This window comes from Oncorhynchus gorbuscha, linkage group LG05 (genome assembly GCF_021184085.1).
Source record: "Oncorhynchus gorbuscha isolate QuinsamMale2020 ecotype Even-year linkage group LG05, OgorEven_v1.0, whole genome shotgun sequence".
NCBI classification, from domain to species: Eukaryota; Metazoa; Chordata; class Actinopteri; order Salmoniformes; family Salmonidae; genus Oncorhynchus; species Oncorhynchus gorbuscha.
Genome location: NC_060177.1, coordinates 81,672,140 through 81,694,158, shown reverse-complemented (window position 1 = coordinate 81,694,158; position 22,019 = coordinate 81,672,140). Strand labels below are relative to the sequence as shown.

Below are 22,019 nucleotides of genomic sequence, written 5' to 3'. Positions count from 1 at the left end.
GTAATCCACATTAATCCTCATTAATCCTGATCAAATTTAAGACAGAGAATATTATGTTCAATAGGGAAGATAAATAATGAAGAGACTACTTTTCTAATAAGGGACACCTTGGAAAAACTACCTGCTCATTTTTCAAGAAACAAGCCTGAAACCCTTTCTAAAGACTGTTAACATCTAGTGGAAGCCATAGGAATTGCAATCTGGGTCCTTGTTATTTGTATTTCCCATAGGCTAGCATTGAAATGGCCTGTGACCTCAAAAAACACATTTCCGAATAGATTTTTCTCTGGTTTTCGCCTGCCATATCAGTTATGTTATATTCACAGACATTATTTTAACAGTTTTAAAAACTTCAGAGTGTTTTCTATCCAATGTTACAAATTATATGCATATCCTAGCTTCTGAGCCTGAGTACTTTGGTCACATCAGTCATCATAACTTCCGAACACTGCCCCCTAGCCCTGTGGCAGGTTAGGAGAATTAACATGGGAGGTTAGGAGAACTAACGTGCCGCGTTAATGATCCTAACCTGCCCTCCCCAGACAACCCCCCAGGTAAAGAAGCCGGATTTGGAGGTCCTGGGATGGCATGGTTACATGTGGTCTGCAGTTATGAGGCAGGTTGGACATACTGCCAAATTCTCATTGGAGGCAATTTATTATGTTAGAAAAATTAACATTCAATTCTCTGGCAAAAGCTCTGGTGAACATTTCTTTCGTCAGCATACCAATTGCGAGCTCCCTCAAAACGTGCGACATCTGTGGCATTGTGTTTTATGGTCCCCAACACAAGATGCACCTGTGTAATGATAATGCTGTTTAATCAGCTTCTTGAAATGCCACACCTGTCAGGTGGTTGGATAATCTTGGCAAATGAGAAATGCTCATTAAATAGGGATGTTAACAAATATAGGCAAACTTTACTGGGATATTTTATTTTCAGCTCATGAAACTTGGGACCAACACTTTACATGTTGTGTTTATATTTTAGTTCAGTGTACATATAAAAAGTGTGAATAGATAACATACATACATACAATTAAAATACATTGTATAGGCCTGCAAACACTGAGTTACAATGGATAGCAAAAACACAATCACAGGAATGGCTTCAGATCAAACTCTAGGTTGAGACTGAAGGGAGCGAGGGTGTTTAAATTAAAGGACAATTAACATGGCAGGTTAGGAGAACTAACCTAGCTGGTTCTGAGAATGATGTTAAGGTTAGGAAAAGAGTTAGGCTTAAATAAAATGCTACAAGGACGCAGCAAGCATCCACGCAAAACGGTCTTGAGTGGCAACCAATCTGCCCAATTAGCTGTTAGGTTTCCATACACCCACTTCGTGATGATCCTCCCACTTCCAGTGCCTTGCGAAAGTATTCGGCCCCCTTGAACTTTGTGACCTTTTGCCACATTTCAGGCTTCAAACATAAAGATATAAAACTGTATTTTTTGTGAAGAATCAACAACAAGTGGGACACAATCATGAAGTGGAAGGACATTTATTGGATATTTCAAACTTTTTTAACAAATCAAAAACTGAAAAATTGGGCGTGCAAAATTATTCAGCCCCCTTAAGTTAATACTTTGTAGCGCCACCTTTTGCTGCGATTACAGCTGTAAGTCGCTTGGGGTATGTCTCTATCAGTTTTGCACATTGAGAGACTGAATTTTTTTCCCATTCATCCTTGCAAAACAGCTCGAGCTCAGTGAGGTTGGATGGAGAGCATTTGTGAACAGCAGTTTTCAGTTCTTTCCACAGATTCTCAATTGGATTCAGGTCTGGACTTTGATTTGGCCATTCTAACACCTGGATATGTATATTTTTGAACCATTCCATTGTAGATTTTGCTTTATGTTTTGGATCATTGTCTTGTTGGAAGACAAATCTCCGTCCCAGTCTCAGGTCTTTTGCAGACTCCATCATGTTTTCTTCCAGAATGGTCCTGTATTTGGCTCCATCCATCTTCCCATCAATTTTAATCATCTTCCCTGTCCCTGCTGAAGAAAAGTAGGCCCAAACCATGATGCTGCCACCACCATGTTTGACAGTGGGGATAGTGTGTTCAGGGTGATGAGCTGTGTTGCTTTTATGCCAAACATAACGTTTTGCATTGTTGCCAAAAAGTTCAATTTTGGTTTCATCTGACCAGAGCACCTTCTTCCACATGTTTGGTGTGTCTCCCAGGTGGCTTGTGGCAAACTTTAAACGACACTTTTTATGGATATCTTTAAGAAATGGCTTTCTTCTTGCCACTCTTCCATAAAGGCCAGATTTGTGCAATATGCGACTGATTGTTGTCCTATGAACAGAGTCTCCCACCTCAGCTGTAGATCTGTGCAGTTCATCCAGAGTGATCATGGGCCTTTTGGCTGCATCTCTGATCAGTCTTCTCCTTGTATGAGCTGAAAGTTTAGAGGGACGGCCAGGTCTTGGTAGATTTGCAGTGGTCTGATACTCCTTCCATTTCAATATTATCGATTGCACAGTGCTCCTTGGGATGTTTAAAGCTTGGGAAATATTTTTGTATCCAAATCCGGCTTTAAACTTCTTCACAACAGTATCTCGGACCTGCCTGGTGTGTTCCTTGTTCTTCCTGATGCTCACTGCGCTTTTAACGGACCTCTGAGACTATTACAGTGCAGGTGCATTTATACGGAGACTTGATTACACACAGGTGGATTGTATTTATCATCATTAGTCATTTAGGTCAACATTGGATCATTCAGAGATCCTCACTGAACTTCTGGAGAGAGTTTGCTGCACTGAAAGTAAAGGGCGGAATAATTTTGCACGCCCAATTTTTCAGTTTTTGATTTGTTAAAAAATTTGAAATATCCAATAAAGGTCGTTCCACTTCATGATTGTGTCCCACTTGTTGTTGATTCTTCACAAAAAAATACAGTTTTATATCTTTATGTTTGAAGCCTGAAATGTGGCAGAAGGTTGAAAAGTTCAAGGGGGCCGAATACTTTCGCATGGTTGATGCTTATATATAAAACAATCTCAGGCCTCACTCCACCATATCTGAGATATCTACTGCAGCTCTCATCCTCCACATACAACACCCGTTCTGACAGTCACATTCTGTTTAAGGTCCACAAAGCACACACATCCCTGGGTCGCTCGTCTTTTCAGTTCGCTGCAGCTAACGACTGGAATGAGCTGCAACAAACACTCAAACTGGAAAGTTTCTTCATTCAAAGACTCAATCATGGACACTCTTACTGACAGTTGTGGCTGCTTTGCATGATGTATTGTTGTTTCTACCTTCTTGCCCCTTGTGCTGTTGTCTGTGTCCAGTAATGTTTGTACCATGTTTTGTGCTGCTACCATGTTGTGTTGCTACCATGTTGTTGTCATGTTGTTTCTACCATGCTGTGTTGTTATGTGTTGCTGCCTTGGTATGTTGTTGTCTTAGCTCTCTATTTGTGTAGTGTTGTCTCTCTTGTTATGATGCGTGTTTTATATAACTATAAATATATATATATAGTTGTGTGTTTTATATAACTATATATATAGCTATCTTTGTAATCCCGTTAAGAATTTATTATTAACTGACTTGCCTAATTAAATAAAAATAAATTAAAAGTATATAAACTACAGTGTTGAGTGTGTGCTTATATATGTCCTATTTCAAGTAGGCAATTATACACATGTGTGAATTGTAAATGTGTCTTTTTGTATATCCCATATCCCCCTGCAGGAAATTCTATTAAACTATCCCGAGCACCTGGGTAGGCGTGTTTTGCTGCGGGTGAACGTTGATCGCATTTGTTTTGGAACTGAGCTGCCTCCCGGGCGTGAGCCATGTGCACTATTCAAACACATAGCGAAGTTGTCTCAAAACAAAAGCGACGTAATTAAGCACGTGGAGTTATGTAGAAGCGTGTTTATCAAAACCAATACATTTTTCATGTTCAAACACAGACTTTTATATGCTTTCTCAATGAAAACAAGTTAGACAATTCAAACAGCCTATATTTAATGGAAAAGATAACCAGATATTTGGCAGGCTAACTCCAAAAAAGTCGCGTTCAAAACAAATAGAAACTCGGAAATCTCTGACTTCCGAGTGTTCACGACAACTAGAAACACGGAAAAAACGAGCTCCGACCTAGAAAAAATGTTTTAAACTGTTATCGAACTCGGAATTCCAAGTCGGGACGTCGGGCCTCTTTCTAAAACTCCCACTTCCGACCCGAAGACCACTGACGTCATAATTTGACCTCTTATTTGTTCGAGTTCCCAGTTGTTTTAAAAGCACAATTTCCCTGACTGAAAAGACTGAGCCGAGAGTTGAGGACCAATTAAATCATATTCCCCTCTCTTGCAATGATTGCGTCATCACCCATTTCATTTGAAGGTGACTGATTAAATATTGTATTAATCAAATGTTTGTTTTTCTATTTAAAAAAATGTAGGATTAATGTTAATTACACATTTAGTAATGAATTTCACACAATGTAACACTTTTGTAAGAGACTCAGCATAATCGAATCCACCCATTATCAACGCCTAATCTGGAGCATTCGTGCTCAAGGCCACATCAACGGCTTGATCACCTTGTCGGCTCGGGGATTCGAACTACCGACCTTTTCGTTAGTGGCCCAATCTAACCGCTAGGCTAAATGTGGGGTCATTTCTAATGTAGCATAACAACTAAGCACAGCAGTTTGGTTTATAGTTCAAACGCATTTTAATTTCATTCAAGCACTTTACATATCGTAAAATTATTATGGAAACTATTTAGGCTCCCTCCTCCAGCTAGAAATTCTGGAATACGGCGATTCAAAGGTAAACAGATCATTGCGCGATCTCTTGACGCGCCCTTGGAAGTAAACGAATTGGCTTTATCAGTCATAGTTCTGTCGAAGCCACACCGTTGCTTGTTTAAAGAAATGAGACTGAGGGAGTTTGATTAAGTGTAGTAGGCTTTTCCCGTAACTTGAACAGGAAAAATCTGCGAGGGAGGAGCGCCCATCTCAAATCGAACAATAGCGTATGCTACAAGGCAGAAAGATGCATCGTTCAGAAATGTACATCTCGTTTCCAAAAATATAGGCATATGTTTGCATTCTTAAACTAGTTTTAATTGGAAAGCCAAATCAAGCAATTTTATCTAAATAAAAAAACTTCCGCATGTGAAAACAGAATCCTACCAATGATTTGCATAATGTTATACTGACGTTACTCATTAATCCACGTGCTTAAACTTTAGCCATCACGCCCGGGAGGAAGCACTGTTCCAAAACGAATGGAATCAACGCTAACCCGGTTCACCCGGGGCATTAATCAAATCCCCTCACTGGCATATGAACTCACATTGAGGGTGTGTCTCCCTTACTCTCTCAATGCGAAATAATAGACTGCAGCCTTGTGCTCAACTCAATTCTGCTCTTTCCCGCTCGTACTCCAATCTCTCTAATCACGTTATGTTGGCGGTTTAGCTAAGGGTGCGAAGGAGGCATCAGAGTTCAAAGTTGTTGCTGTGTTAATTTGTTTCTGTGTTGGTAGATTTGTGTGTTCAATTTGCCTTTGAAAAGAACGGGAGAGTTGTCTTTGGATTAAATTGTATTTGTCGCTATGGGAGACGTGATTTCGAGCCACCTGGATGAGGGCAAACGGGAGATCATTACAGGTGAGTGGGTTGGGATTACACACCCTGATGCGTTACTGTGGTAAAAGCGAAGTTGCATTTTGTCGCCGTGGGAGAGGTGATTTCGAGCCACCTGTTTGAGGGCAAGCAGGAGATCGTTACAGGTGAGTGGGCGGGTTGGGATTTTGTCAATGTTTGCCTTTACCACAGTAACGTGTGTGTGTGTGTGTGTGTGTGTGTGTGTGTGTGTGTGTAGGCGGCGACGGATCATAAATGGGTGAATAAGAACTGTGAAACTGAACAGTAGCTTTCAACGTCAATGTTGCTAACAATTTAATGTAGCACTGAAGGGAAACACTGTAGTTCCCTGGGGTGCCCGCATGAAGAGCCAGAGGTATTTACACCATGTTCGTTTCTGTCATCTAGGAAGTAATTCCATCCATTCAATTTCCAGTCCAGTTCCCACAATGTAGTATTACCACATACAGCCTATTCCTAGTCCTGAACAGAACATGATTGGGGTGAAACACAGAGGCGTGGTTTAGGGAGGGGGAAAGTTGTTACTTTCTTCTAAAAAATGTTTTGTTGTATTTGTCACGTTTTGTAAACAACAGGTGTGGACTAACAGTTATAGTATTAGGTGCCCTTCCCAACAATGCAGAGAGAGGAAATAGAGAAATAATAGAAAAGTAAAACATGTAACAATAACATGGCTATATACAAAGGGTACCAGTACTGAGTGGATGTGCAGGGGTTTGAGGTAATAACATGGCTATATACAAGGGCTACCAGTACTGAGTGGATGTGCAGGGGTATGAGGTAATAACATGGCTATATACAAAGGGTACCAGTACTGAGTGGATGTGCAGGGGTATGAGGTAATAACATGGCTATATACAAAGGGTACCAGTACTGAGTGGATGTGCAGGGGTATGAGGTAATAACATGTCTATATACAAAGGGTACCAGTACTGAGTGGATGTACAGGGGTATGAGGTAATAACATGGCTATATACAAAGGGTACCAGTACTGAGTTGATGTACAGGGGTATGAGGTAATAACATGGCTATATACAAAGGGTACCAGTACTGAGTTGATGTACAGGGGTATGAGGTGGCTATATACAAAGGGTACCAGTACTGAGTTGATGTACAGGGGTGTGAGGTAATAACATGGCTATATACAAAGGGTACCAGTACTGAGTTGATGTACAGGGGTTTGAGGTAATAACATGGCTATATACAAAGGGTACCAGTACTGAGTTGATGTGCAGGGGTATGAGGTAATAACATGGCTATATACAAAGGGTACCAGTACTGAGTTGATGTACAGGGGTATGAGGTAATAACATGGCTATATACAAGGGCTACCAGTACTGATTTGATGTACAGGGGTATGAGGTAATAACATGGCTATATACAAGGGCTACCAGTACTGAGTTGAAGTCCAGGGGTATGGGGTAATTGAGGTAGATATGTACATATAACTAGGGATAAAGTGACAATGATAAACCGTAGCAGCAGTGTCTTTGAGTCAAAGTTAGTTAAATAGTTAACCAATAGCTAACTATTTAGCAGTCTTCTGGTTTAAGGGTAGAAGTTGTTCAGTGTCCTGTTGGTTTGAGACTTGGTGCATCGGTATTGTATGCCATTCAGTAGCAGAGATAACGCCTGGAGTCTTTGACTATTTTTAGGGCCTTCCTATGACACTGCCTGGTATAGAGGTCCTGGATGGCAGGGAGCTCTGCCCCAGTGATGTACTGGGCCGTACGCACTACCCCCTGTAACGCCTTGTGGTCAGATGCCAAGCAGTTGCCGTACCAAGTGGTGATGCAGCCAGCCAGGATGCACTCAATGGTGCATCTGTAGAACTTTTTCAGAATCTGATTGCCCATGACACATCTTTTCATGCTCCTGAGGGGGAAGAGATGTTATGACTGTGTTGGTGTGTGTTGTGGACCATGATGGATCCTTAGTGAGGTGGACACTGAGGAAGTTGAAGATCTCTACCTGCTGTACTTTTATTTTAAATTTTTTTTGAGACTAAATTAATTGTTCTTTAGTTGTGTGAAAACCATAGGCCAGGCTGTGGCCAGGATGAACATACAAACTGAGTTTTATCTGACTGTCTGATTAGGCTCTTGTGGTGGGCTATATGAGTGAAATGTATGCTCCCAACATTGACATTCAGTATCAATGATTAGCTTAACACATCAATGCTTATGTTTTTCATTGAGTATTTAAAGCATCTTCACCCAAAGATGAACTGTCACGCCTTGGTCATTGTATCTTGTGTTTTTGTTATATGTTTGGGTAGGCCAGGGTGTGACATGGGTTTATATGTTGTATTTCGTATTGGGGTTTGTATTAATTGGGAGTGTGTATTATTAGGGGTGTGTCTAGTTAGGCTTGGCTGCCCGAGGCGATTCCTAATTGGAGTCAGCTGATTCTCGTTGTCTCGGATTGGGAACCGTATTTAGGCAGCCTGAGTGCGCGTTGTATTTCGTGGGTGATTGTACCTGTCTTAGTGTTAGTCACCAGATAGGCTGTATTTGTTTCACTCATTTGTTGTTTTCGTATTTTCAGTTATCTCATGTACCGCATTATTCTTCATTAAAAGTCATGAGTAACCTACACGCTGCATTTCTGTCTGACTCTCTTCAAACGACAGACGAACTACATTACAGAATCACCCACCACGATTCACAGACCGAGCAGCGTGTGAACTGGCAGGATCTGAAGGAGGACGATAGGGACGGCAGAAGCAGGGATTATACGACGTGGGAAGAAATCGACAGGTGGGCGGCCTACCCAGAGCGAGTGCAGGAGCCCGCCTGGGATTCCCTACAGCAATGCGAAGAGGGCTATACACGTATGGAATCGAGAAGGAAAGCATTGCTATATAGAGCGAAAACTGAAGGTAACAGGGGAAAGCGCAGAGAGAGAGTGGCTGAGTCAGGAAACAGACCTGAGCCTACTCTCCCTGTTAATCGTGAAGAGCAGTTGCAATGGGAGAGAATGCATCATTTGGAGATTTGGACATGGGAGGAGGAATTAGACGGTCAAGGACCCTGGGAGCAGCCGGGAGAATATCGCCGTCCCAAGGAGGAAATAGAGTCAGCTAAAGCGGAGAGGCGCATGTATGAGGAGGCAGCACGGCAACGCGGTTGGAAACCGGAAAGTCACCCCAAAAAAATATTGGGGGGGGGGGCTAAAAGGGAGAATAGTTATGCCAGGTAGGAAACCTGCGCATACTCCCTGTGCTCACCGTTGGGCTAGAGAGACCGGGCAGGCACCGTGTTACGCTATGGAGCGCACAGTGTTTCCAGTGCGGGTGCAGAGCCAGCTGCGACACATACCAGCCCTTCCTATTGGCCGGGCTAGAGTGGGCATCGAGCCAGGTAAGCTTGGGCAGGCTCGGTGCTCTAGAGCTCCAGTGCGCCTGCACGGTTCGGTCTATCCAGAGCCACCTCTACACACCAGTCCTCCGGTAGCAGCTCCCCGCACCAGGCTTCCTGTGCGTGTCCTCGCGCCAGTCCAGCACCACCACCAGTTCCAGTGCGCCTCGCCTGTTCAGCGCAGCCAGTGCTTTTCTCCCCCCTCCTGCGCTTGTTTAGCGCAACCAGAGCTGTTCTCTTCTCCTGCGGAGTCTCCCGCCTGTTTAGCGCAGCCAGAGCCTTTCTCCTCTCTTGCGCTGCCGGAGTCTCCTGTCTGTCCAGCGCCACCAGTGCTCCCAGTCGGCCCAGCGCGTCCAGTGCGCATCGCCTGTTCAGCACAGCCAGTGCTTTTCTCCCCTCCTGTGCTATCGGAGTCTCCAGCCTGTTCAGCGCAGCCAGAGCCTTTCTCCTCTCCTGCGCTGCCGGAGTCTCCTGTCTGCCCAGCGCCGCCAGTCGGCCCAGCGTCACCAGTCTGCCAGGATCCGCCAGAAGTGCCAGTCTGCCAGGATCCGCCAGAAGTGCCAGTCTGCCAGGATCCGCCAGAAGTGCCAGTCTGCCAAGATCTTCTAGATTGGCCAGACAACCTGAATCATCCAGGTCCACCAGCCAGCCAGGATTTACCGGAGCCTACTACCTATCTGAGCTTCCTCTCAGTACTGAGCTTCCTCTCAGTACTGAGCTTCCTCTCAGTACTAGGCTGCCCCTCTGTCCCGGGCTGCCCCTCTGTCCCGGGCTGCCCCTCTGTCCCGGGCTGCCCCGCTATCCCGAGTTGCCCCTCTATCCCGAGTTGCCCCTCTATCCCGAGTTGCCCCTCTGTCCCGAGCTGCCCCTCTGTCCCGAGCTGCCCCTCTGTCCCGAGCTGCCCCTCTGTCCCGAGCTGCCCCTCTGTCCCAGGCTGCCCCTCGGTCCCAGGCTGCCCCTCAGTTATGTGGGGATCAGGGTGAGGACTATTAGGCCATGGTCGGCGGAGAAGGTGGATTATCCTAGGACGCGAAGGGGAGGAACTAGGACATTTATGGAGTGGGGTCCACGTCCCGAGCCAGAACCGCCACCATGGACAGACGCCCACCCGGACCCTCCCTCTGCTCTTGAGGTGCGTCCCGGAGTCCGCACCTTAGGGGGGGGTTCTGTCACGCCTTGGTCATTGTATCTTGTGTTTTTGTTATGTTTGGGTAGGCCAGAGTGTGACATGGGTTTATATGTTGTATTGGGGTTTGTATTAATTGGGAGTGTGTATTATTAGGGGTGTGTCTAGTTAGGCTTGGCTGCCTGAGGCGATTCCTAATTGGAGTCAGCTGATTCTCGTTGTCTCGGATTGGGAACCGTATTTAGGCAGCCTGAGTGCGCGTTGTATTTCGTGGGTGATTGTACCTGTCTTAGTGTTAGTCACTAGATAGGCTGTATTTGTTTCACTCGTTTGTTGTTTTCGTATTTTCAGTTCTCATGTACCGCATACTTCATTAAAAGTCATGAGTAACCTACACGCTGCATTTCGGTCTGACTCTCTTCAAACGACAGACGAACTACATTACATGAACCTCACTCATTTCAGGCACAGAGCATTTTACTGTCCGGTATCAAAATCGGTTCCAGCATTCCCGTTCTATGGGCATTTTCATAAGAAAAGCTGCAAACAGTATAAATCAATATGAAGAACTACCAGTGAAAATCTGAAGGATGGGGAAACCTTTGACTGAAGATGAGTCTTCCCCTATACCTTGATCAGGGAAGCATCTGAGGGAGTGCTCCTTGCAGATAAGAGGGAAACCAGGCAGCAATGTTGTAGGATTTGAAGTGATACTTTTAATGTCTTGGACAGCCAATCCAGAGACTTGTGTATCATAAGTGGAATTGCATGAAAAAAGCATTTGTGCCTGTGACTGGGGAAACTCTGACTGGGCCTTGAAAACTCTGACCTTGGGCTGCATGTAGTCTCCTAGGCTCTAGGGTACTGGGTGTCAAAGGCCTGAAGACGCCAAGGTATTCTTTCAAGCCCTGAAGTGTTCATTATGTGCTGTGTGTGTGTGTGTCTCCTGCCCTCTCTCTCTCTCTCTCTCTCTCTCCATGGCCTTGTTCAAGACTGAATGCCATGACTATTGTTGTCTTCAGTAATCTCTCGAAAGAGGTCACCACTAACCATTCCTTTCCTGTTTTAGATTGTGTTCACTTTGTTTAGTTGGTGCCATGTTCAGGAGTATGTCATTGTAAGTATCTTGTGAATCACTGGTCAGTGGGTGTGGGCTGGAATACCAGAAATGCTAATGTGCAATGTTTCCTTGTGGCAGAAAGAGGCAGGGTTGTTGTCGGGTTTCACTGTGGGTGTGGTGGGCTGCTAAAAGGGAGGTTTTGCGTGGCCTGGCGGGGCACTTCTCACTTCTCACTCAACAACCCACCTTTTGAGGACAGAGGTCTGTTTGAAAGAACAGGTAGCAGAAACACCCATGGGTTAGCTATTATCTCACTGGCAACATGGTCCAACACATCTAGGCTAATCCCGTTAGGGCCCATTTACCCTTTTTATGCCATTACACACATTAAATCAAACATTAAAACACACTCTCCCTCTGCTTTTGTTGGCAGTAGGGTGTAAGTGTGTGTCAGTCTATGGGACTATCCCATTGGAATATTTTTCTAAATCTCTGTGGTGCCCTGAGAAGTAATTGATTAAATTTGTCTGTGGAAGACAGTTAATAAAAAAAAAAACTTGAATTCAATATTTCCCCACAGTTCGACATTAACGGTCAAAAGTTTTGGAACACCTACTCATTAAAGGGTTTTTCTTAATTTTTTAAAACTAGTTTCTATGTTGTAGAGTGATGGTGAAGACATAAACTATGAATAACATTATAACGTAATTCTAATACATCAATAAAATCAATTTAGCTTTAAATAAATAATGCAAAGACAAAGTGTTGGAGAAGAAAGTAAAAGTGCAATATGTGCCATGTAAGAAAGAGAACATATGGTGGTTCCTTTTAACATGAGTCTTCAATATTCCCAGGTAAGCCGTTGTAGTTATTATAGTAATTATAGGACTATTTCTCTCTATACCATTTGTATTCAATATACCTTTGTAACATTATAGCTTCCATCCCTCTCCTTGCCGCTACCTGGGCTCGAACCAGGAACACATCGACAACAGCCACCCTCGAAGCAGCGTTACCCATGCAGAGCAAGGGGAACAACCACTCCAAGTCTCTGAGCATGTGACGTTTGAAACGCTATTAGCGCGCACCCTGCTTGCTAGCTAGACATTTCACATCGGTTACACCAGCCTAATCTCGGGAGTTGATAGGCTTGAAGTCATAAACAGAGCAAAGCTTGAAGCATTGCGAAGAGCTGCTGGCCAAACGCACAAAAGTTCTGTTTGAATGAATGCTTACGAGCCTGCTGGTGCCTACCATCGCTCAGACTGCTCTATCAAATCATAGACTTAATTATAACTTAATAACACACAGCAATACGAGCCTTAGTTTCTGGATTCGACCATATTAATGACCTATCATTTCCAAAAACCAAAACGTTACGTATTTTATCTAACGGGTGGCATCCCTAAGTCTAAATATTGCTGTTACATTGCACAACCTTCAATGGTATGTGATAATTACGTAAAATTCTGGCAAATTAGTTCGCAGTGAGCCAGGCGCCCAAACTGTTGCATATACCCTGACTCTGCGTGCAATGAACGCAAGAGAAGTGACACAATTTTACCTGGTTAATATTGCCTGCTAACCTTTCTTTTAGCTAAATATGCAGGTTTAAAAATATATACTTTGTGTATTGATTTTAAGAAAGGCATTGGTGTTTATGGCTAGGTACACGTTGGAGCAACGACAGTCCTTTTTTTCACGAATGTGCACTGGATCGATTATATGCAACGCAGGACAAGCTAGATAAACTAGTAATATCATCAACTATGTGTAGTTATAATTAGTGATTATGATTGTTTTTTTATACGTTTAATGTTAGCTAGCAACTTACCTTGGCTTCTTACTGCATTCGCGTAACAGGCAGGCTCCTCGTGAGGCAGGTGGTTAGAGTAGACTAGTTAACCGTAAGGTTGCATGATTGAATCCCTGAGCTGACAAGATAAAAATATTTTGTTCTGCCCCTGAACAAGGCAGTTAACCCACTGTTCCTAGGCCGTCATTGAAAATAAGAATGTGTTCTTAACTGACTTGCCTCGTTAAATAAAGTTGTAAAAAGAAAATCAAAACAAATCGGCGTGCAAAAAAACAGATGAAACTGGCTCTCATGAGGTCAGCCACAGGAAAGGATGACCTAGAGTTACCTCTGCTGCAGAGGATGAGTTTATTAGAGTTACCAGCCTCAGAAATTGCAGCCCAAATAAATGCTTCACAAAGTTCAAGTAACAGGCACATCTCAACATCAACTGTTCAGAGGAAACTGTGAATCAGGCCTTCATGGTCGAATTGCTGTAAAGAAACCACTACTAAAGGACACCAATAATAAGAAGAGACTTGCTTGAGGTCCATGATACTGTATGCCAGTTTTCACACAATATGAGGCTGGAAAGTTTATTTTCCATTTTTGATTCTGCTGAAGTTTGGGAACAGCGTCAACAGACACAAGGTCGGAGAGTTTGCTGCTTCGTCAGAAGTTCTCAGTTGAACCAGACGTTCCTTCACAGAACATGCGTTGCAGGGAAGTTTATTCAAGTGTAGCCTGAAAGGCAGTTGAGGCCAGTTGAACAGGGACTGTGTTATCTGCCAGTTCAGCTCCTTCATGCTGTCTACTAAGCATAATGGACTGAGATGAATACATGTTTTTCTTTGCTCAAGAGGTCCATTGGCTCCTGTCACCATGTGATCATGCCTCCCTTCAAAACAACAGAGTAACTCAAAGGACAGTGTTGGGAGTATGTCAGCTGTGTCATGCCGCCAAACCAACCACTCACACCTCACTGTGAATCTCTCTAGTGTTTATCAAGTCTGCCAAAGTCACACAGAGCGCTCTTTGTGTTACCTTGTTACAATCATAATAGTCGGGATAAACACTGCCTGTCTGTTCGTCTGATTTCACCAGGACAGAGGAGTCAATCACCACCATCCGGAGACACCTGAAACCCCACCTCTTTAAGGAATACCTAGGATAGGATAAGTAATCCCTCTCACCCCCCTTTAAGATTTAGATGCACTATTGTAAAGTGACTGTTCCACTCGATGTCATAAGGTGAATGCACCAATCTGTAAGTCGCTCTGGATAAGAGCATCTGCTAAATGACTTAAATGTAAATGTGATATCTATTCTTGTGCCACTCATCTCAAACATGACACGTCTGTGACTCAATCAAGTGACGTACAAACACATATCTTGTGGTTTGTACTCCTCAGGCCTGTCACAAGCTCTCAAAAGTGACTATTTTTCCACACTCCCAACATAGGACGAATTTGATTCACACTGTCAGTGAGTGAAGGGTTTGCTCGGCCAACATTGAGACCCAGCTCTCTCTCTCTCGCTCTCTCTCTCTCGCTCTCTCTCTCTCTCTCTCTCTCTCTCTCTCTCTCTCTCTCTCTCTCTCTCTCGCTCTCGCTCTCTCTCTCGCTCGCTCTCTCGCTCTCTCGCTCTCTCGCTCTCGCTCTCGCTCTCTCTCTCTCTCTCTCTCTCGCTCTCGCTCTCGCTCTCGCTCTCTCTCGCTCTCTCTCTCTCCTAGCTCCCTGGTTAAGCTTTTCATCAGGAACAGATCAAACATCGCTCAGCCTTTAATGGGACCATAACCATTCAACTCATTTCCACGTTTTGTTCTGTTTGTGGCACTGTGATGAAGACACTAGACTTACTCTTTCCCCCCTGACTGAGCTTTCTTATTAAGGTTACATTCCACAGACACTTCCTTCCAAGTTGGCCAGCTGGCCCACCACTGCCAAGACATTCCTCAGAATTTCATCTTATTTCTGTCCAATATTACCACCTCTGGCTATTCAACCCTCGCAGATCACTCAATGCTTAATTGAACAACATTTAGTGACTTGTCTGTTTTATTCTTAGACTTCATTTTACTGCAGGAAAGTTGGTGCATTAGACTCGCTACATAAAGGAGGTGAACTACGTGAGACTGAATAGCTGTCACAAACACAGATGCTGCAGAATCTGTGGGATAGTTGAGTTCAGGGAAATTCAATAGTAACGGAAATGCACTGAGACTCAATTTTTTCTCTCACTTAAAATGTATGCCAATCAAAGACCATTTATTTTCAAAGTTAAACAAACCATACAACTCTATGCACAAAGATTACCTTTTAACAATTTACACAGCATTTGACAACCCCCCAGAAATATGCCTTAAGTCATTTTTTAAAATGTTTATTTTCATTTGACATGCTAGGATTGAACTTTGCTTGTTGGTGCTCATGGGTCCTTTCAGATGGAAATGACCTTGAGATACCACATGTCTGGTGACTGGATGGATTTGTGCTACCTGGGAGTGGTGCAGCAATGTGCAACAATGTGCAGTTTTGTACTCTGTTGTCAGTCAGGATGTTTGTTCAGGATGGTTTGTGTGTCACTACACTAACAGTGATGCAGCTAGGAATGGCTTCCCTAAACGTCTCTGCTAGATCCACTCTTGAGGCAGTGGGAGCACAAAGGATGGACTGAAAGTGGAATGTAAGAGTTGTAGATGTTATGAAAGGGCTATGTTTCAAGGCCATGGGGAGTGGCTCATGGTGGACTGTACTGTTCTCCTGTCTCTCCTACATGTTAATAATAGTGGACAACACACGTTGGTGATCTGCCGCCTGTTATCCCTCCCCATGACTTAGTTCCTTAGCATAATTATTTAGTCCAGTTTATAGAAATGAAATCAGCCATTAGATCCATTGAGTGATTGTTTCTTTGGTCCTATGACTCAAGTCCCCCCAGACTCTTTGACTGACTGACTTATGGATTTACCAGAGGCTTCAATTACAGTCTTTAGAAAGCTAATCTGATCTGATATCTCTCTCATCATTTTTCCCCCAACCACCTCTACTCTCTTCCAGTAAAATAAACAGTTCATAACTGCAATGCAGAACAGATGGGATCAGAGGAAGATGATCTCTGCTCCAGTTATAATTACAATTGTCGAACATTAGAATACTTCCTGTAGAAGTGCTGTATGAAAAATACATATTTTGAAATTATAGTTTGACGTATGTACTGTAGATCACTGACCTATTCACCCTTGTTTGTAAGCACTCTGGTATACTGAATAATTGTATCTCCACGGAGTGTAGATAAGGATGGTTTGCAGCTGTGTCCTGAAGGGTTATGGGTTGGTTTGTGGTATTAGAATATGATTGGTCCACAGAGCAGTAGATGGAGAACCCAAGCTGTGGTGTGCATCCCAAATGGCACCCTGTTCCCTATATACTGCACTATGTTGACCAGAGTAAAAGTAGTGCACTATTAAGGGAATAGAGTGCCATCTGGAACACAGGTGCTGTTCTGTCCCCTACGCCTGGCCTGGTTCCAGCTATCCCTCCTGACTCTCTCTCTGGAAGAGGGTGAACCCCTGAGCCTGAGTCTCCCTCTAACCTGCCGGCAGGCCATTCCTCCCTACGCTACGTTTACAGTCTCCCTCTACCCTGCCGGCAGGCCATTCCTCCCTACGCTACGTTTACAGTCTCCCTCTACCCTGCCGGCAGGCCATTCCTCCCTACGCTACGTTTACAGTCTCCCTCAACCCGCCCGGCAGGCCATTCCTCCCTACGCTACGTTTACAGTCTCCCTCTACCCTGCCGGCAGGCCATTCCTCCCTACGCTACGTTTACAGTCTCCCTCTACCCTGCCGGCAGGCCATTCCTCCCTACGCTACGTTTACAGTCTCCCTCTACCCTGCCGGCAGACCATTCCTCCCTACGCTACGTTTACAGTCTCCCTCTACCCTGCCCAGGCCATTCCTCCCAGACCGTTTACAGTCTCCCTCTAACCTGCCGGCAGGCCATTCCTCCCTACGCTACGTTTACAGTCTCCCTCTAACCTCTATTCCTCCCTACACTACGTTTACAGTCTCCCTCTACCCTGCCGGCAGGCCATTCCTCCCTACGCTACGTTTACAGTCTCCCTCTACCCTGCCGGCAGGCCATTCCTCCCTATGCTACGTTTACAGTCTCCCTCTACCCTGCCGGCAGGCCATTCCTCCCTACGCTACGTTTACAGTCTCCCTCTACCCTGCCAGCAGACCATTCCTCCCTACGCTACGTTTGCAGTCTCCCTCTACCCTGCCAGCAGACCGTTCCTCCCTACGCTACGTTTACAGTCTCCCTCTACCCTGCCAGCAGACCGTTCCTCCCTACGCTACGTTTACAGTCTCCCTCTACCCTGCCAGCAGACCATTCCTCCCTACGCTACGTTTACAGTCTCCCTCTACCCTGCCAGCAGACCGTTCCTCCCTACGCTACGTTTACAGTCTCCCTCTACCCTGCCAGCAGACCATTCCTCCCTGCCATTTACAGTCTCCCTCTACCCTGCCAGCAGACCATTCCTCCCTACGCTACGTTTACAGTCTCCCTCTACCCTGCCAGCAGACCGTTCCTCCCTACACTACATTTACAGTCTCCCTCTACCCTGCCAGCAGACCATTCCTCCCTACGCTACGTTTACAGTCTCCCTCTACCCTGCCAGCAGACCATTCCTCCCTACACTACGTTTACAGTCTCCCTCTACCCTGCCAGCAGACCATTCCTCCCTACACTACATTTACAGTCTCCCTCTACCCTGCCAGCAGACCATTCCTCCCTACGCTACGTTTACAGTCTCCCTCTACCCTGCCAGCAGACCGTTCCTCCCTACACTACATTTACAGTCTCCCTCTACCCTGCCAGCAGACCATTCCTCCCTACGCTACGTTTACAGCACCACTCTCTCTAAATAAAGGGGATGGTAAAAACCAAACAGATTATCTTTATTCCGTTCTCTCTGAGGTAGACAGACATAAAGAGACCAAGTTAACACCAGAAACCTAAGTAAGCCTAGTCTAAACCAGAATGGCCCGTAGTCACACTAACAGAGTGCTAAACTAGTTTGTTGAAGGTCCAGGGGTGTAACTTTGAAGTCGGGCCTTTTCAGTTTCACAAATGGGTTGATAGTGTGCTAGGTTTGTTTCCATGCCAACTCCATTTGGTAAAATATTGAAATGCTGAACTGAAGGCTAACTCTGTAATGCAAACACTGCCGTGTGGACATTCTGATAAAGGACACAAAGGACCACGTGAAATGTGGTAATTATTAATTTCCACTGTGCTAAGCGTAGTAAATAGTGATCGAGGTAACCGGAAAAAGGCGACCCTTTGCATTCAGACGGTTACTTAACACGTGAATGAAGAATACACTAACTAATACATCACTATTGACAGGGAATGTCGTCATACAACGTTAGATTTGCAACACCTCGGGTCTGTTCGGGGATGTAGCATTACAGAACATTTCGATGGAAGTGTTATGAATAGAGCTGACTCCATATCTTCAACACTGAGTGTTTCACGTCCCCTAATATAGTTTTTGTCCTTCCTTCCTCCCGCAGCCAGGACAGGCGAGGTGATTGGAGAGTTTAGCCGTCTGTATGAGCAACAGTATGCAGTGGCCCTTTTCAACAAGGTCCGCTTTGACATCGAGGGAGGAGGTGGGCCCCAGCCACAGCTACTGCACCGCAAGGTAATTAACTTCCTCCCCCACTCCTCTTGTCCTCTACTCTGTTTCTGCCCTGATAAGATGACAGAATAACACCTGAAGTTCTGACATTTGGAACACTTTGCCCACATTATGTTGAAACTGAAGAAACTCGCCTCGCTATATCAATACCAGTTTGTTCTGAAGATTGAAGTGTGTTCAGATATAATAGTAGCTACAGCATGAGAAGTCCTTGCCACTCCCACTTAAGCCAGAGGAGTAAACAGTGGTTTAGAGTTCTGTGCTAGGCTACAGAGAGAATCATTCAAGGAGCATTGAGATATTTCCATCTCTGTGTAACAGATGAAGTTACCATGGTGTGATGCCACTGTCCCTGAGGTATCAAGTCAACCGTGCTACGAATGGAGGGAGCAACAATCTAGCTTGTGACTTCTTGAGCCACTGCCACATTTGGCTTCAGGGCGAGTGACGTCACTGCAGAGGACCCTTGGGCTCGATTTAAATCCGTAGCGCTGAAGATCTGCTTTGTAGCATGATGGACATTTTAAAGGCAATGTTCCCGCCTTAGCAGAGACTGCATTCACAGTAAACGTTGTCATGTCGGCTCAATTAGACATGACCTTTACATTTCAACCGCTCTATAAAGGCGATTTGCACATGGGCCACTGTAACCGGCAATTGAACCGCAATAATATTTGCCTACCGTGTGTAGTGCCCTGCCCAGCGGTCCCGGGTTGTCAGCTCGAATGTTGTCGTAAAAAAGGTTTTCAACATAAGCGCTATGGTTTGAATCGAGCCCCTAGTATAACTCTTTTGTTAGGCTTCTTCTGAGGGTCCAGTGTTAAGCCTGTTGCCCTGTTTTTAATGGCCCGTAACACTCTCGTAAAGAGAAACAGTTGGCTACCTTCTGTCTGGCGTTACAGCTGCACTGACAATGCTAACTACATGAGGCTGTGTAAGAGATTGCAGTTTTATTGTCAGTGAGGTTTTTGAGGAATGTCGGCTGTTTTCATGAGAACAACAATGCTATCTTGATGGGCAAATGATTGGATAAATTAATAACACTACTGTGTCTAGACTACATTTGAGACATCAAAGACAGTAGTACCACATGACAATGTAGTAAGTATACCTGATGTTTCAAGAGGAACTCCAAGGCTTTAAATAGTAGGCCAGTCCTTGGTCCATGAAGATGGACCAGTCCACCGACGAGGTGATGTCCCTAGATGCCAGTCATCAGAAGGTTTTTACAGACTCCCCTGTCCGGCCCACTCAGGTTCCTCTGGAGAATAGATCCATCTTCTCTGGAGCTCTGTTCCAGTTTCTGGAGGAGGACAATAAATGGAGAAACCACTTCATTTTCGTTCCTGACTCCTACACTATCAACTACTATGACAACAAAGTGGTAAGGGAAGACTTCATTCAAATGCCCCCCTCTATTATGATGGTGCATTTATCAGTATTAGTGAATTGGCTAATACAATGTGTCAATCCCTGTAATATACATGGAGTTCTAGATGTGTATTATATCTGCAAGGCTCATTCTCATAAATGTCATATTGTCAACAAGTTGAGTATATTTGGGGATAAAGATGCAATAGAGCATTACATCTGCCTTGTCTTTGTGTTCACCGTCAGTCTCATGAGAGAGGGCTTCACCCCAAGGGAAACATCAACTGTGCTGGGTACAAAGTTCTGACTTCAATGGATCAGTACCTGGAGCTGCTCAACAACAGCCTGCCTGGTGAGAACATGTTGGGACTGAGAACCAGGGAAGGGGGTGGGGGTGAGGCACATGTTGGGACTGAGAACCAGGGAAGGGGATGGGGGTGAGGCACATTTTGGGACAGAGAACCAGGGAAGGGGGTGGGGGTGAGGCACATGTTGGGACTGAGAACCAGGGAAGGGGATGGGGGTGAGGCACATTTTGGGACAGAGAACCAGGGAAGGGGGTGGGGGTGAGGCACATGTTGGGACTGAGAACCAGGGAAGGGGGTGGGGGTGAGGCACATGTTGGGACTGAGAACCAGGGAAGGGGTGGGGGTGAGGCACATGTTGGGACTGAGAACCAGGGAAGGGGGTGGGGGTGAGGCACATGTTGGGACTGAGAACCAGGGAAGGGGGTGGGGGTGAGAACCAGGGAGGCACATTTTGGGACTGAGAACCAGGGAAGGGGATGGGGGACTGAGAACCAGGGAAGGGGGTGGGGCACATTTTGGGACTGAGAACCAGGGAAGGGGGTGTTGGGGAACCAGGGAGGCACATTTTGGGACTGAGAACCAGGGAAGGGGGTTGGGGGTGAGGGGCACATTTTGGGACTGAGAACCAGGGAAGGGGGTGGGGCACATGTTGGGACTGAGAACCGGGGAAGGGGCGGGGCACATGTTGGGACTGAGAACCATGTTGGGGGAAGGGGGGGCGGGGCACATTTTGGGACTGAGAATCGGGGAAGGGGGCGGGGCACATTTTGGGACTGAGAATCGGGGGAAGGGGCGGGGCACATGTTGGGACTGAGAATCAGGGAAGGGGCGGGGCACATGTTGGGACTGAGAATCGGGGAAGGGGCGGGGCACATGTTGGGACTGAGAATCATGTTGGGGGAAGGGGGCGGGGCACATGTTGGGACTGAGAATCGGGGGAAGGGGCGGGGCACATGTTGGGACTGAGAATCGGGGAAGGGGGCGGGGCACATGTTGGGACTGAGAATCGGGGAAGGGGCGGGGCACATTTTGGGACTGAGAATCGGGGAAGGGGCGGGGCACATTTGGGACTGAGAATCGGGGAAGGGGCGGGGCACATGTTGGGACTGAGAATCGGGGGAAGGGGGCGGGGCACATGTTGGGACTGAGAATCGGGGAAGGGGCGGGGCACATGTTGGGACTGAGAATCGGGGAAGGGGGCGGGGCACATTTTGGGACTGAGAATCGGGAAGGGGGCGGGGCACATTTTGGGACTGAGAATCGGGGAAGGGGGCGGGGCACATGTTGGGACTGAGAATCGGGGGGGGGCATGGGGAATCGGGGAAGGGGCGGGGCACATGTTGGGACTGAGAATCGGGAAGGGGGCGGGGCACATGTTGGGACTGAGAATGGGGGAATCGGGGGGCGGGGCACATGTTGGGACTGAGAATCGGGGAATGTTGGGGGCGGGGCACATGTTGGGACTGAGAATCGGGGAAGGGGGCGGGGCACATGTTGGGACTGAGAATCGGGGAAGGGGCGGGGCACATGTTGGGACTGAGAATCGGGGAAGGGGGCGGGGCACATGTTGGGACTGAGAATCGGGGAAGGGGCGGGGCACATGTTGGGACTGAGAATCGGGGAAGGGGGGGGGCGGGGCACATGTTGGGAC

General features: G+C 45.9%; 1 protein-coding gene across 2 annotated transcripts in view; it reads left to right on the top strand.

The window, feature by feature from the left end:
* Positions 1-5,287: 5,287 nt before the first annotated feature.
* The window catches only part of LOC124036569 (protein Niban 2-like), a 44,289-nt gene continuing 27,557 nt past the window's right edge, over positions 5,288-22,019 (top strand). The window contains exons 1-4 of one of the 2 annotated variants that reach the window (XM_046351292.1): positions 5,288-5,643; positions 18,562-18,692; positions 19,945-20,073; positions 20,307-20,412. In XM_046351292.1, the coding sequence (XP_046207248.1) occupies positions 5,589-5,643; positions 18,562-18,692; positions 19,945-20,073; positions 20,307-20,412 (421 nt within the window). In that variant the 5' untranslated portion in view covers positions 5,288-5,588. The remainder of the gene's footprint in view (positions 5,644-18,561; positions 18,693-19,944; positions 20,074-20,306; positions 20,413-22,019) is intronic. The other variant, XM_046351291.1, reaches the window with a different exon arrangement.